At 49.3% G+C, this 15,000-nt stretch overlaps 1 protein-coding gene across 7 annotated transcripts in view; it reads right to left on the bottom strand.

The window, feature by feature from the left end:
- Window positions 1-15,000, bottom strand: part of stau2 (staufen double-stranded RNA binding protein 2) — a 322,536-nt gene that overhangs the window by 166,307 nt on the left and 141,229 nt on the right. For all 7 annotated transcript variants that reach the window (XM_071414103.1, XM_071414100.1, XM_071414106.1 and 4 more), the window contains exon 12: window positions 315-462. In XM_071414103.1, coding sequence (XP_071270204.1) covers window positions 315-462 — 148 coding nt within the window. The remainder of the gene's footprint in view (window positions 1-314; window positions 463-15,000) is intronic.

The raw sequence follows: 15,000 nt of genomic DNA, 5'->3' as shown, positions 1-15,000 counted from the left end.
TGTTTAGGTATCTGGTAGACATGGTAACTAACCCAGCTCAGTTCTCCTTATAGCTGTTTAGGTATCTGGTAGACATGGTAACTAACCCAGCTCAGGTCTCCTTATAGCTGTTTAGGTATCTGGTAGACATGGTAACTAACCCAGCTCAGTTCTCCTTATAGATGTTTAGGTATCTGGTAGACATGGTAACTAACCCAGCTCAGTTCTCCTCCTAGCTGTTTAGGTATCTGGTAGACATGGTAACTAACCCAGCTCAGTTCTCCTCCTAGCTGTTTAGGTATCTGGTAGACATGGGAATGAAAGAGCGATTCTACCTGTAGTAGGGGGTGTGTCCAGGGGACAGGGGGACGACCAGGGGGTCAGATAGTTTGGGGGTCAGGTAGTTAACGGGGGTCCCCTGTTTCCTGCTGGCCTCCATCTCCTGATAGACGTCCGGGGAGAGGTGGAGTAGACCCTTCTGGCCTGGAAGAGGAGGAGGAAGAAGGTAGAGGAGGAGAGGGGGGAGGTAGGGGAGGAGAAGAGGGGAGGGGAAAAGGGGAGGAGAGAAAGAGGGTCATTAGATCTCACATCGTTACCTGGCGCACACATTCCACTGTCAGTCAGTGCCAGAGGAGTCTATCGCTTTGATAAGTGTGTGTGAGAGGCGAGAGAGAGAGAGAGTGTGTGTGTGAGGCGAGAGAGAGAGAGAGAGTGTGTGTGAGAGGCGAGAGAGAGAGTGTGTGTGAGAGGCGAGAGAGAGAGTGTGTGTGAGAGGCGAGAGAGAGAGAGAGAGTGTGTGTGAAAGGCGAGAGAGAGAGAGTGTGTGTGAGAATGGGTACACATCTGTGGGGATGTGTTTTGGCCCTTCCTCTGAGGACAGTTTCATGTTTCAACTCTGAGGACAGTTTCATGTTTCAACTCTGAGGACAGTTTCATGTTTCAACTCTGAGGAGAGTTTCATGTTTCAACTCTGAGGACAGTTTCATGTTTCAACTCTGAGGACAGTTTCATGTTTAAACTCTGAGGACAGTTTCACGTTTCAATTCTGAGGACAGTTTCACGTTTCAACTCTTGAGGACAGTTTCATGTTTCAACTGAGGACAGTTTCATTTTTCAACTCTTGAGGACAGTTTCACATTTCAACTCTTGAGGACAGTTTCATGTTTCAACTCTGAGGACAGTTTCATGTTTCAACTCTGAGGACAGTTTCATGTTTCAACTCTGAGGACAGTTTCATGTTTCAACTCTGAGGACAGTTTCATGTTTCAACTCTGAGGACAGTTTCATGTTTCAACTCTGAGGACAGTTTCACGTTTCAATTCTGAGGACAGTTTCACGTTTCAACTCTTGAGGACAGTTTCATGTTTCAACCGAGGACAGTTTCACGTTTCAACTCTTGAGGACAGTTTCACATTTCAACTCTTGAGGACAGTTTCATGTTTCAACTCTTGAGGACAGTTTTATGTTTCAACTCTGAGGACAGTTTCATGTTGTCTGGCAGATCCTGCTCTATACAGGCCTAGTGCAGGGTGTTCAACACACAAACACACACGCACATGCACGCACACACACACACTTATCAAAACCACTGTTAACAGCCTGCCAGTTGTAATCGTATTGAGAAAAGACTGATATCAAGATATACATGTATCATCTGTGTGTCATGACAGTCAGAACCAGAGAAGGTCAAAACCCAGAGAGACGGAGATCTGAGACAGAAAGACAACTCCCTTCACCTGGCCATCCTTAGTAGGACACAACTCTACACAGACTACAACACACCTGATCTCTGACGGACTACAACACACCTGATCTCTGACAGACTACAACACAGATAATCTCTACACAGACTACAACACACCTGATCTCTGACGGACTACAACACAGATAATCTCTACACAGACTACAACACACCTGATCTCTGACGGACTACAACACAGATAATCTCTACACAGACTACATATGCTACAACACAGCTAATCTCTGACAGAGTACAGACAGCTAATCTCTGACAGAGTACAGACAGCTAATCTCTGACAGACTACAGACAGCTAATCTCTGACAAGAGTACAGACAGCTAATCTCTGACAGACTACAGACAGCTAATGTCTGACAGACTACAGACAGCTAATGTCTGACAGACTACAGACAGCTAATCTCTGACACACTACAGACAGCTAATCTCTGACAGACTACAGACAGCTAATCTCTGACAGACTACAGACAGCTAATCTCTGACAGACTACAGACAGCTAATCTCTGACAGACTACAGACAGCTAATGTCTGACAGACTACAGACAGCTAATGTCTGACAGACTACAGACAGCTAATCTCTGACAGACTACAGACAGCTAATCTCTGACAGACAGCTAATGTCTGACAGACTACAGACAGCTAATCTCTGACAGTCTACAGACAGCTAATGTCTGACAGACTACAGACAGCTAATGTCTGACAGACTACAGACAGCTAATCTCTGACAGAGTACAGACAGCGAATCTCTGACAGACTACAGACAGCGAATCTCTGACAGACTACAGACAGCTAATCTCTGGTGGACAGACTACGTAACATTAATGGTATTGTAACGTCTGTCAAAAGACTCTGGGATGCGACCCCCTATTGAGCAACAGAAGTTCCAGTGCTTTGGTTATCCGTCACTGCTAATTTTGGCGTATCAGGATTGGGTGGTGGGGACTTCCTGAAATGATCCCAAGAGGAATGCTTCTGGTAAGGAGGGGGGGGGGGGTCCTCCTGATTAGAGGGGTGGAGACCTGGCTAGTCTCGTTAGTACATTTTCTAACACGTCTCCCCCAGAGTTTAATCGAGCATCTGACGCAATCACGCAAAGATTTTAGTTCTGGTTGTCCGAGTTTACATTACAGCCAACGGTACTGTCTGGGACTAGGAATGGGATGAAGCTATCCTGGATTTGGCTGGGTCTCAACTGTCTGAATGGGATGAAGCTATCCAGGCTGGGTCTCAACTGTCTGAATGGGGATGAAGCTATCCTGGCTGGGTCTCAACTGTCTGAATGGGATGAAGCTATCCAGGCTGGGTCTCAACTGAATGAATGGGGATGAAGCTATCCAGGCTGGGTCTCAACTGTCTGAATGGGATGAAGCTATCCAGGCTGGGTCTCAACTGTCTGGATGGGGATGAAGCTATCCAGGCTGGGTCTCAACTGTCTGAATGGGGATGAAGCTATCCAGGCTGGGTCTCAACTGTCTGGATGGGGATGAAGCTATCCAGGCTGGGTCTCAACTGAATGAATGGGGATGAAGCTATCCTGGCTGGGTCTCAACTGTCTGAATGGGGATGAAGCTATCCTGGCTGGGTCTCAACTGTCTGAATGGGATGAAGCTATCCAGGCTGGGTCTCAACTGTCTGAATGGGGATGAAGCTATCCTGGCTGGGTCTCAACTGTCTGAATGGGATGAAGCTATCCAGGCTGGGTCTCAACTGAATGAATGGGGATGAAGCTATCCAGGCTGGGTCTCAACTGTCTGAATGGGATGAAGCTATCCAGGCTGGGTCTCAACTGAATGAATGGGGATGAAGCTATCCTGGCTGGGTTTCAACTGTCTGAATGGGATGAAGCTATCCAGGCTGGGTCTCAACTGTCTGAATGGGGATGAAGCTATCCTGGCTGGGTCTCAACTGTCTGAATGGGATGAAGCTATCCAGGCTGGGTCTCAACTGTCTGGATGGGGATGAAGCTATCCAGGCTGGGTCTCAACTGAATGAATGGGGATGAAGCTATCCTGGCTGGGTCTCAACTGTCTGAATGGGGATGAAGCTATCCAGGCTGGGTCTCAACTGTCTGAATGGGATGAAGCTATCCAGGCTGGGTCTCAACTGTCTGAATGGGGATGAAGCTATCCTGGCTGGGTCTCAACTGTTTGAATGGGGATGAAGCTATCCTGGCTGGGTCTCAACTGTCTGAATGGGGATGAAGCTATCCTGGCTGGGTCTCAACTGTCTGAATGGGGATGAAGCTATCCTGGCTGGGTCTCAACTGTCTGAATGGGGATGAAGCTATCCTGGCTGGGTCTCAACTGTCTGAATGGGGATGAAGCTATCCAGGCTGGGTCTCAACTGTCTGAATGGGATGAAGCTATCCAGGCTGGGTCTCAACTGTCTGAATGGGGATGAAGCTATCCAGGCTGGGTCTCAACTGTCTGAATGGGGATGAAGCTATCCAGGCTGGGTCTCAACTGTCTGAATGGGATGAAGCTATCCAGGCTGGGTCTCAACTGTCTGAATGGGATGAAGCTATCCTGAATGGGGATGAAGCTATCCAGGCTGGGTCTCAACTGAATGAATGGGGATGAAGCTATCCTGGCTGGGTCTCAACTGTCTGAATGGGGATGAAGCTATCCTGGCTGGGTCTCAACTGTCTGAATGGGGATGAAGCTATCCTGGCTGGGTCTCAACTGTCTGAATGGGATGAAGCTATCCAGGCTGGGTCTCAACTGTCTCTGTCTGAATGGGAATGAAGCTATCCTGGCTGGGTCTCAACTGTCTGAATGGGGATGAAGCTATCCAGGCTGGGTCTCAACTGTCTGAATGGGGATGAAGCTATCCAGGCTGGGTCTCAACTGTCTGAATGGGGATGAAGCTATCCTGGCTGGGTCTCAACTGTCTGAATGGGGAGGAAGCTATCCAGGCTGGGTCTCAACTGTCTGAATGGGATGAAGCTATCCAGGCTGGGTCTCAACTGTCTGAATGGGATGAAGCTATCCTGAATGGGGATGAAGCTATCCAGGCTGGGTCTCAACTGAATGAATGGGGATGAAGCTATCCTGGCTGGGTCTCAACTGTCTGAATGGGGATGAAGCTATCCTGGCTGGGTCTCAACTGTCTGAATGGGATGAAGCTATCCAGGCTGGGTCTCAACTGTCTCTGTCTGAATGGGAATGAAGCTATCCTGGCTGGGTCTCAACTGTCTGAATGGGGATGAAGCTATCCAGGCTGGGTCTTAACTGTCTGAATGGGGATGAAGCTATCCAGGCTGGGTCTCAACTGTCTGAATGGGGATGAAGCTATCCAGGCTGGGTCTCAACTGTCTGAATGGGATGAAGCTATCCAGGCTGGGTCTCAACTGTCTGCATGGGATGAAGCTATCCAGGCTGGGTCTCAACTGTCTGAATGGGGATGAAGCTATCCAGGCTGGGTCTCAACTGTCTGAATGGGATGAAGCTATCCAGGCTGGGTCTCCTGTCTGAATGGGATGAAGCTATCCAGGCTGGGTCTCAACTGTCTGAATGGGGATGAAGCTATCCAGGCTGGGTCTCAACTGTCTGAATGGGATGAAGCTATCCAGGCTGGGTCTCAACTGTCTGAATGGGGATGAAGCTATCCAGGCTGCGTCTCAACTGAATGAATGGGGATGAAGCTATCCAGGCTGGGTCTCAACTGAATGAATGGGGATGAAGCTATCCAGGCTGGGTCTCAACTGAATGAATGGGGATGAAGCTATCCTGGCTGGGTCTCAACTGAATGAATGGGGATGAAGCTATCCAGGCTGGGTCTCAACTGTCTGAATGGAGATGAAGCTATCCAGGCTGGGTCTCAACTGTCTGAATGGGATGAAGCTATCCTGGCTGGGTCTCAACTGTCTCTGTCTGAATGGGAATGAAGCTATCCTGGCTGGGTCTCAACTGTCTGGATGGGGATGAAGCTATCCAGGCTGGGTCTCAACTGTCTGGATGGGGATGAAGCTATCCAGGCTGGGTCTCAACTGTCTCTGTCTGAATGGGAATGAAGCTATCCTGGCTGGGTCTCAACTGTCTGAATGGGATGAAGCTATCCAGGCTGGGTCTCAACTGTCTGAATGGGATGAAGCTATCCAGGCTGGGTCTCAACTGTCTGAATGGGAATGAAGCTATCCTGGCTGGGTCTCAACTGTCTGAATGGGGAGGAAGCTATCCAGGCTGGGTCTCAACTGTCTGAATGGGATGAAGCTATCCAGGCTGGGTCTCAACTGTCTGAATGGGATGAAGCTATCCTGAATGGGGATGAAGCTATCCAGGCTGGGTCTCAACTGAATGAATGGGGATGAAGCTATCCTGGCTGGGTCTCAACTGTCTGAATGGGGATGAAGCTATCCTGGCTGGGTCTCAACTGTCTGAATGGGGATGAAGCTATCCTGGCTGGGTCTCAACTGTCTGAATGGGATGAAGCTATCCAGGCTGGGTCTCAACTGTCTCTGTCTGAATGGGAATGAAGCTATCCTGGCTGGGTCTCAACTGTCTGAATGGGGATGAAGCTATCCAGGCTGGGTCTCAACTGTCTGAATGGGGATGAAGCTATCCAGGCTGGGTCTCAACTGTCTGAATGGGGATGAAGCTATCCAGGCTGGGTCTCAACTGTCTGAATGGGGATGAAGCTATCCTGGCTGGGTCTCAACTGTCTGAATGGGGAGGAAGCTATCCAGGCTGGGTCTCAACTGTCTGAATGGGATGAAGCTATCCAGGCTGGGTCTCAACTGTCTGAATGGGATGAAGCTATCCTGAATGGGGATGAAGCTATCCAGGCTGGGTCTCAACTGAATGAATGGGGATGAAGCTATCCTGGCTGGGTCTCAACTGTCTGAATGGGGATGAAGCTATCCTGGCTGGGTCTCAACTGTCTGAATGGGATGAAGCTATCCAGGCTGGGTCTCAACTGTCTCTGTCTGAATGGGAATGAAGCTATCCTGGCTGGGTCTCAACTGTCTGAATGGGGATGAAGCTATCCAGGCTGGGTCTCAACTGTCTGAATGGGGATGAAGCTATCCAGGCTGGGTCTCAACTGTCTGAATGGGGATGAAGCTATCCAGGCTGGGTCTCAACTGTCTGAATGGGGATGAAGCTATCCAGGCTGGGTCTCAACTGTCTGAATGGGATGAAGCTATCCAGGCTGGGTCTCAACTGTCTGAATGGGATGAAGCTATCCAGGCTGGGTCTCAACTGTCTGAATGGGGATGAAGCTATCCAGGCTGGGTCTCCTGTCTGAATGGGATGAAGCTATCCAGGCTGGGTCTCCTGTCTGAATGGGATGAAGCTATCCAGGCTGGGTCTCAACTGTCTGAATGGGGATGAAGCTATCCAGGCTGGGTCTCAACTGTCTGAATGGGATGAAGCTATCCAGGCTGGGTCTCAACTGTCTGAATGGGGATGAAGCTATCCAGGCTGCGTCTCAACTGAATGAATGGGGATGAAGCTATCCAGGCTGGGTCTCAACTGAATGAATGGGGATGAAGCTATCCAGGCTGGGTCTCAACTGAATGAATGGGGATGAAGCTATCCTGGCTGGGTCTCAACTGAATGAATGGGGATGAAGCTATCCAGGCTGGGTCTCAACTGTCTGAATGGAGATGAAGCTATCCAGGCTGGGTCTCAACTGTCTGAATGGGATGAAGCTCTCCTGGCTGGGTCTCAACTGTCTCTGTCTGGATGGGAATGAAGCTATCCTGGCTGGGTCTCAACTGTCTGGATGGGGATGAAGCTATCCAGGCTGGGTCTCAACTGTCTGGATGGGGATGAAGCTATCCAGGCTGGGTCTCAACTGTCTCTGTCTGAATGGGAATGAAGCTATCCTGGCTGGGTCTCAACTGTCTGAATGGGGATGAAGCTATCCAGGCTGGGTCTCAACTGTCTGAATGGGGATGAAGCTATCCAGGCTGGGTCTCAACTGTCTGAATGGGGATGAAGCTATCCTGGCTGGGTCTCAACTGTCTGAATGGGGAGGAAGCTATCCAGGCTGGGTCTCAACTGTCTGAATGGGATGAAGCTATCCAGGCTGGGTCTCAACTGTCTGAATGGGATGAAGCTATCCTGAATGGGGATGAAGCTATCCAGGCTGGGTCTCAACTGAATGAATGGGGATGAAGCTATCCTGGCTGGGTCTCAACTGAATGAATGGGGATGAAGCTATCCAGGCTGGGTCTCAACTGTCTGAATGGAGATGAAGCTATCCAGGCTGGGTCTCAACTGTCTCTGTCTGAATGGGAATGAAGCTATCCTGGCTGGGTCTCAACTGTCTGGATGGGGATGAAGCTATCCAGGCTGGGTCTCAACTGTCTGGATGGGGATGAAGCTATCCAGGCTGGGTCTCAACTGTCTGGATGGGGATGAAGCTATCCAGGCTGGGTCTCAACTGTCTGAATGGGGATGAAGCTATCCAGGCTGGGTCTCAACTGTCTGAATGGGGATGAAGCTATCCAGGCTGCGTCTCAACTGAATGAATGGGGATGAAGCTATCCAGGCTGGGTCTCAACTGAATGAATGGGGATGAAGCTATCCAGGCTGGGTCTCAACTGTCTGAATGGGGATGAAGCTATCCAGGCTGGGTCTCAACTGTCTGAATGGGATGAAGCTATCCTGGCTGGGTCTCAACTGTCTCTGTCTGAATGGGAATGAAGCTATCCTGGCTGGGTCTCAACTGTCTGGATGGGGATGAAGCTATCCAGGCTGGGTCTCAACTGTCTGGATGGGGATGAAGCTATCCAGGCTGGGTCTCAACTGTCTGGATGGGGATGAAGCTATCCAGGCTGGGTCTCAACTGTCTGGATGGGGATGAAGCTATCCAGGCTGGGTCTCAACTGTCTGGATGGGGATGAAGCTATCCAGGCTGGGTCTCAACTGTCTGAATGGGGATGAAGCTATCCAGGCTGGGTCTCAACTGTCTGAATGGGGATGAAGCTATCCTGGCTGGGTCTCAACTGTCTGAATGGGGATGAAGCTATCCTGGCAGGGTCTCAACTGTCTGAATGGGGATGAAGCTATCCAGGCTGGGTCTCAACTGTCTGAATGGGATGAAGCTATCCAGGCTGGGTCTCAACTGTCTGAATGGGATGAAGCTATCCAGGCTGGGTCTCAACTGTCTGAATGGGGATGAAGCTATCCAGGCTGGGTCTCAACTGTCTGGATGGGGATGAAGCTATCCAGGCTGGGTCTCAACTGTCTGAATGGGGATGAAGCTATCCAGGCTGGGTCTCAACTGTCTGAATGGGGATGAAGCTATCCAGGCTGGGTCTCAACTGTCTGGATGGGGATGAAGCTATCCAGGCTGGGTCTCAACTGTCTGAAGGCACTTCACACTATCCAACACAGATTTAGGAGTTTAAGTTGGAATGGTATGTGCTTGTGTGTGTGTGTGTGTGTGTGTGTGTGTGTGTGTGTGTGTGTGTGTGTGTGTGTGTGTGTGTGTGTGTGTGTGTGTGTGTGTGTGTGTGTGTGTGTGTGTGTGTGTGTGTGTGTGTGTGTGTGTGAGTGTGTGTGTGTGTGTGTGTGTGTGTAAGCAAGAGCATGTCTTTGTATGAGCGAGCCAGAGTGTGTGTGTGTGTGTGTTGTCTGGGGATGGATGAGATGAGTCGATGTATAAACAATTGTCTAGCCAAGGTCAGCACTAGAGCCAGGAAGAGAAGAGCAGATGTGTGTGTGGGGAAGAACAGCTGTGACGTTACCGCATGACTTACGTCCCCCTTCCTGTTCCTGTTAACACGGGCCCAGCGCACCCCCCCCCCCCCCAGGTTCCCAGAACCTTAGACACTGTTATCAGCCAGCCTCCACCCAGTTCCCTGAACCTCAGACACTGTTAATCGCCAGCCTCCACCCAGTTCCCTGAACCTCAGACACTGTTAATCGCCAGCCTCCACCCAGTTCCCAGAACCATAGACACTGTTACTAGCCAGCCTCCACCCAGTTCCCAGAACCTCAGACACTGTTAATCGCCAGCCTCCACCCAGTTCCCAGAACCATAGACACTGTTACTAGCCAGCCTCCACCCAGTTCCCTGAACCTCAGACACTGTTAATCGCCAGCCTCCACCCAGTTCCCTGAACCTCAGACACTGTTAATCGCCAGCCTCCACCCAGTTCCCAGAACCATAGACACTGTTACTAGCCAGCCTCCACCCAGTTCCCAGAACCTCAGACACTGTTAATTGCCAGCCTCCACCCAGTTCCCAGAACCATAGACACTGTTACTAGCCAGCCTCCACCCAGTTCCCAGAACCATAGACACTGTTACTAGCCAGCCTCCACCCAGTTCCCAGAACCATAGACACTGTTACTAGCCAGCCTCCACCCAGTTCCCTGAACCGTAGACACTGTTACTAGCCAGCCTCCACCCGGTTCCCTGAACCTTAAACACTGTTACTAGCCAGCCTCCACCCAGTTCCCTGAACCTTAAACACTGTTACTAGCCAGCCTCCACCCAGTTCCCTGAACCTTAGACACTGTTACTAGCCAGCCTCCACCCAGTTTCCTGAAACTTACTGTTACTAGCCAGCCTCCACCCAGTTCCCTGAAACTTAGACACTGTTACTAGCCAGCCTCCACCCAGTTCCCTGAAACTTAGACACTGTTACTAGCCAGCCTCCACCCAATTTCCTGAACCGTAGACACTGTCACTAGCCAGCCTCCACCCAGTTCCCTGAACCTTAGACACTGTCACTAGCCAGCCTCCACCCAGTTCCCTGAACCTTAGACACTGTTACTAGCCAGCCTCCACCCAGTTCCCTGAACCTTAGACACTGTTACTAGCCAGCCTCCACCCAGTTTCCTGAAACTTACTGTTACTAGCCAGCCTCCACCCAGTTCCCTGAAACTTAGACACTGTTACTAGCCAGCCTCCACCCAGTTCCCTGAAACTTAGACACTGTTACTAGCCAGCCTCCACCCAGTTTCCTGAAACTTACTGTTACTAGCCAGCCTCCACCCAGTTCCCTGAAACTTAGACACTGTTACTAGCCAGCCTCCACCCAGTTCCCTGAAACTTAGACACTGTTACTAGCCAGCCTCCACCCAGTTTCCTGAACCGTAGACACTGTCACTAGTCAGCCTCCACCCAGTTCCCTGAACCTTAGACACTGTTACTAGCCAGCCTCCACCCAGTTTCCTGAAACTTACTGTTACTAGCCAGCCTCCACCCAGTTCCCTGAACCTTAGACACTGTTACTAGCCAGCCTCCACCCAGTTCCCTGAACCTTAGACACTGTTATCAGCCAGCCTCCACCCAGTTCCCTGAACCTTAGACACTGTCACTAGCCAGCCTCCACCCAGTTCCCTGAACCTTAGACACCTATCGACCAACAGCCTACCGACCAACAGCCTATCGACCAACAGCCTATCGACCAACAGCCTATCGACCAACAGCCTATCGACCAACAGCCTATCGACCAACAGCCTATCGACCAACAGCATATCGACCAACAGCATATCGACCAACAGCATATCGACCAACAGCCTATCGACCAACAGCCTATCGACCAACAGCCTATCGACCAACAGCCTATCGACCAACAGCCTATCGACCAACAGCCTATCGACCAACAGCCTATCGACCACCAGCCTATCGACCACCAGCCTATCGACCAACAGCCTATCGACCAACAGCCTATCGACCAACAGCCTATCGACCAACAGCCTATCGACCAAACAGTCGACCAACAGCCTATCGACCAAACAATCGACCAATGAGGTCAGCCCTATACATAGGTCAGTGGTCACCAACCTTTTCTGAGTTGAGATCACTAGCCTGTCTGCCGGGTAGGTGGAGTTTGTCTCCTGGGAACAATTTGCTCAACCGGTGCGCAGAACATTGGAATCAAGTGCACCTTCCGGCAACAGCTCAACACGATTTAAAAAAAGGAGCTCAAGGCTTTATCGTTCGTAGGCTTTTCTACAGAAATATTTGGTGATCGACTAGGAATGCCGTGAAGATCGACTAGGAATGCTGTGAAGATCGACTAGGAATGCTGTGAAGATCGACTAGGAATGCTGTGAAGATCGACTAGGAATGCTGTGAAGATCGACTAGGAATGCTGTGAAGATCGACTAGGAATGCCGTGAAAATCGACTAGGAATGCCGTGAAGATCGACTAGGAATGCCTTGATCGCGATCGACCGGTTGGCGACCACTGCCATAAATCCTTTTGCGATCTAATTTTCGGAACCACGTAGGTAAAAAAAAATAAAAAATGAATACAATGAATTTAGCCAAAACCCGCTAAAGCCCATAGAAAAGCATTGAATAGCACATTCAGAAATGGCAAAACCAACAGTAAAAAAATATATACAAATATGAATAAGGAATAAGGTTTGAAGTGTCTGTCCTATATCAGTGAGATCTAACACACCTCAAGAATAACACATATTTAACCCCTTTTTATTTTCGTTGGCGCAAAACTACCTCCGTTCATTTTTAAAACAGGTACCGTGTTACCTTCAGACAAGTCCCACGACACTAGTGGCGGCCGTAGAGCAAAACAGAGAACCAGAGCGTGAGAGTCTTCTCTTTCCATAGTGGGGTCATATTAGTTTCGTTAGGCCAAACCATTCGGACAACAGTTGGCATATCGGCGCTACTTCAGACTCAGGACGCGGAAGGACGGACATGAGACACAGCCTATACGACGACAACAAACAAAAAAATATCTCTAAACAGACAGATTTTGACGTCAATCGACTCTAGAAACACTTTATGTTTCCATCCTATGACGGTGAGCTTTTCAGTAAGGCCATTCTACTGTCAATGTCTGTCTATGGAGATTGCATGGCTGTGTGCTCGATTTTATACACCTGTCAGCAACGGGTGTGGCTGATATAGCCCAATCCACTAATTTGAAGAGGTGTCCACATACTTTTGTAAATATAGTGTACATATACATTAAGTATACAATAATATACACTTATACACGTCAGGTAGCCTAGTGGTTAGAGCGTTGGACTAGTAACCGAAAGGTTGCAAGATCGAATCCCCGAGCTGACAAGGTAAGAGAGTTCTCCTATGGGGACAGCCGAAGCCTTTTGGAACCATTTTCTTTTTAAGAGTGTACGGTTTATGATCTATTTCACATAGACAGCGAACTACACTGTAATAAAACTGTTTTTAGACAGCGATCAGAGATAACTAACTGGCCAGCCGTATTCCTCCTGGTCAACCTTCTAGAATCCCTGGGTTCCCTTATTAGCATAGCAGTTTACCCATGAGCTTCTGGGAGCTAGGATAGAGGTGAGAACTCAGGAGAAGGGCTGAGGGCTGTGTGTGTGTGTGTGTGTGTGTGTGTGTGTGTGTGTGTGTGTGTGTGTGTGTGTGTGTGTGTGTGTGTGTGTGTGTGTGTGTGTGTGTGTTTGTAGGGTGGAGGGCTGTGTGTGTTTGTAGGGTGGAGGGCTGTGTGTGTGTGTGTGTGTGTGTGTGTGTGTGTGTGTGTGTGTGTGTGTGTGTGTGTGTGTGTGTGTGTGTGTGTGTAGGGCTGTGTGTGTGTGTAGGGTGGAGGGATGTGTGTGTGTGTATGTGTAGGGTTGTGTGTATCTGTGTGTGTTTACATTGATTCACAGATCATTAACATTCCTATGCAACACATTCTTTATAGAAACCAACTGATCCAAACACTCTCCCATAGTCTAACACACACACACACACACACACACACACACACACACACACACACACACACACACACACACACACACACACACACACACACACACACACACACACACACACACACACACACACACACACACACACAGCTGTGTCTTCTTGGATGAGTAATAAAATCAGGTTTACGCCAGTCCACATCATCATCAGCATCATCATCATCATCATCATCATCATCAGAACATTAGCAGTTGGTGTTTTGTGGCTCGGGGAGTTTACAGAGCAGATACACCACACACACACACTATGACTGAGTGAGAAGGGCTGGGTTCCCAGAGCCAACTGTGGGAATAATTAACACTAAATAATAAAGACTGCATTTCCCAGGGGGCCATGCAGCAACAGGCTTGGCCAATAAGCGGAGCTGTAGTCTGTCATGCTGTCAGCGCTCAGCTAAAGAGCAGTGACCAAAACCACATGCAGCGGTTCACCACCAATGACACGCAGCGGTTAAACTCTTCAGCACCAATGACACGCAACGGTTAAACTCTTCACCACCAATGACACGCAGCGGTTAAACTCTTCACCACCAATGACACGCAGCGGTTAAACTCTTTCAGCACCAATGATACGCAGCGGTTAAACTCTTCACCACCAATGACACGCAGCGGTTAAACTCTTTCAGCACCAATGATACGCAGCGGTTAAACTCTTCACCACCAATGACACGCAACGTTTAAACTCTTCACCACCAATGACACGCAGCGGTTAAACTCTTTCAGCACCAATGATACGCAACGTTTAAACTCTTCACCACCAATGATACGCAGCGGTTAAACTCTTTCAGCACCAATGATACGCAGCGGTTAAACTCTTCACCACCAATGACACGCAGCGGTTAAACTCTTCAGCACCAATGATACGCAGCGGTTCAACTCTTTCACCACCAATGACACGCAGCAGTTCAACTCTTCACCACCAATGACACGCAGCGGTTCAACTCTTCACCACCAATGACACGCAGCGGTTCAACTCTTCACCACCAATGACACGCAGCAGTTCAACTTTTCACCACCAATGACACGCAGCAGTTCAACCCTTCAGCACCAATGATACGATACAGTGTGTGAGACAGAGAGAATGTGTGTGTGTGTTGACCTAATCTAACCCTAACGTCACTACAGAAGGACAACAGTGATGATCTCCCATTGTGAACCATTCATCCATTTCAACTCCATGACCAATACGTTATCGTATTAAGTTTACATGTACTGAATAAAAACATAAAGTTCAATGTGTTTCCATCGCATGTTCAGGTCTAACAATAGTTTTGTCACAAAAAACTGTTGCGTTAAATAGCAACTGTGTCTCCTCTGGTCTTGGCACCTGGACTCTAGTCAACAGCTCCCAGATACGGTGGGCAGGCCAGCCTACATAATGAGATTATAGCCAACAGCTCCCAGATACGGTGGGCAGGCCAGCCTACATAATGATAATATAGCCAACAGCTCCCAGATACGGTGGGCAGGCCAGCCTACATAATGAGGTTATAGCCAACAGCTCCCAGATACGGTGGGCAGGCTAGCCTACATAATGAGATTATAGCCAACAGCTCCCAGATACGGTGGGCAGGCTAGCCTACATAATGAT

The sequence above is a fragment of the Salvelinus alpinus genome, chromosome 8, assembly GCF_045679555.1.
Source record: "Salvelinus alpinus chromosome 8, SLU_Salpinus.1, whole genome shotgun sequence".
Taxonomy (NCBI): Eukaryota; Metazoa; Chordata; class Actinopteri; order Salmoniformes; family Salmonidae; genus Salvelinus; species Salvelinus alpinus.
The sequence above is the reverse complement of the archived record's forward strand: the minus strand, read 5'-3'. Positions and strand labels throughout refer to the sequence as shown.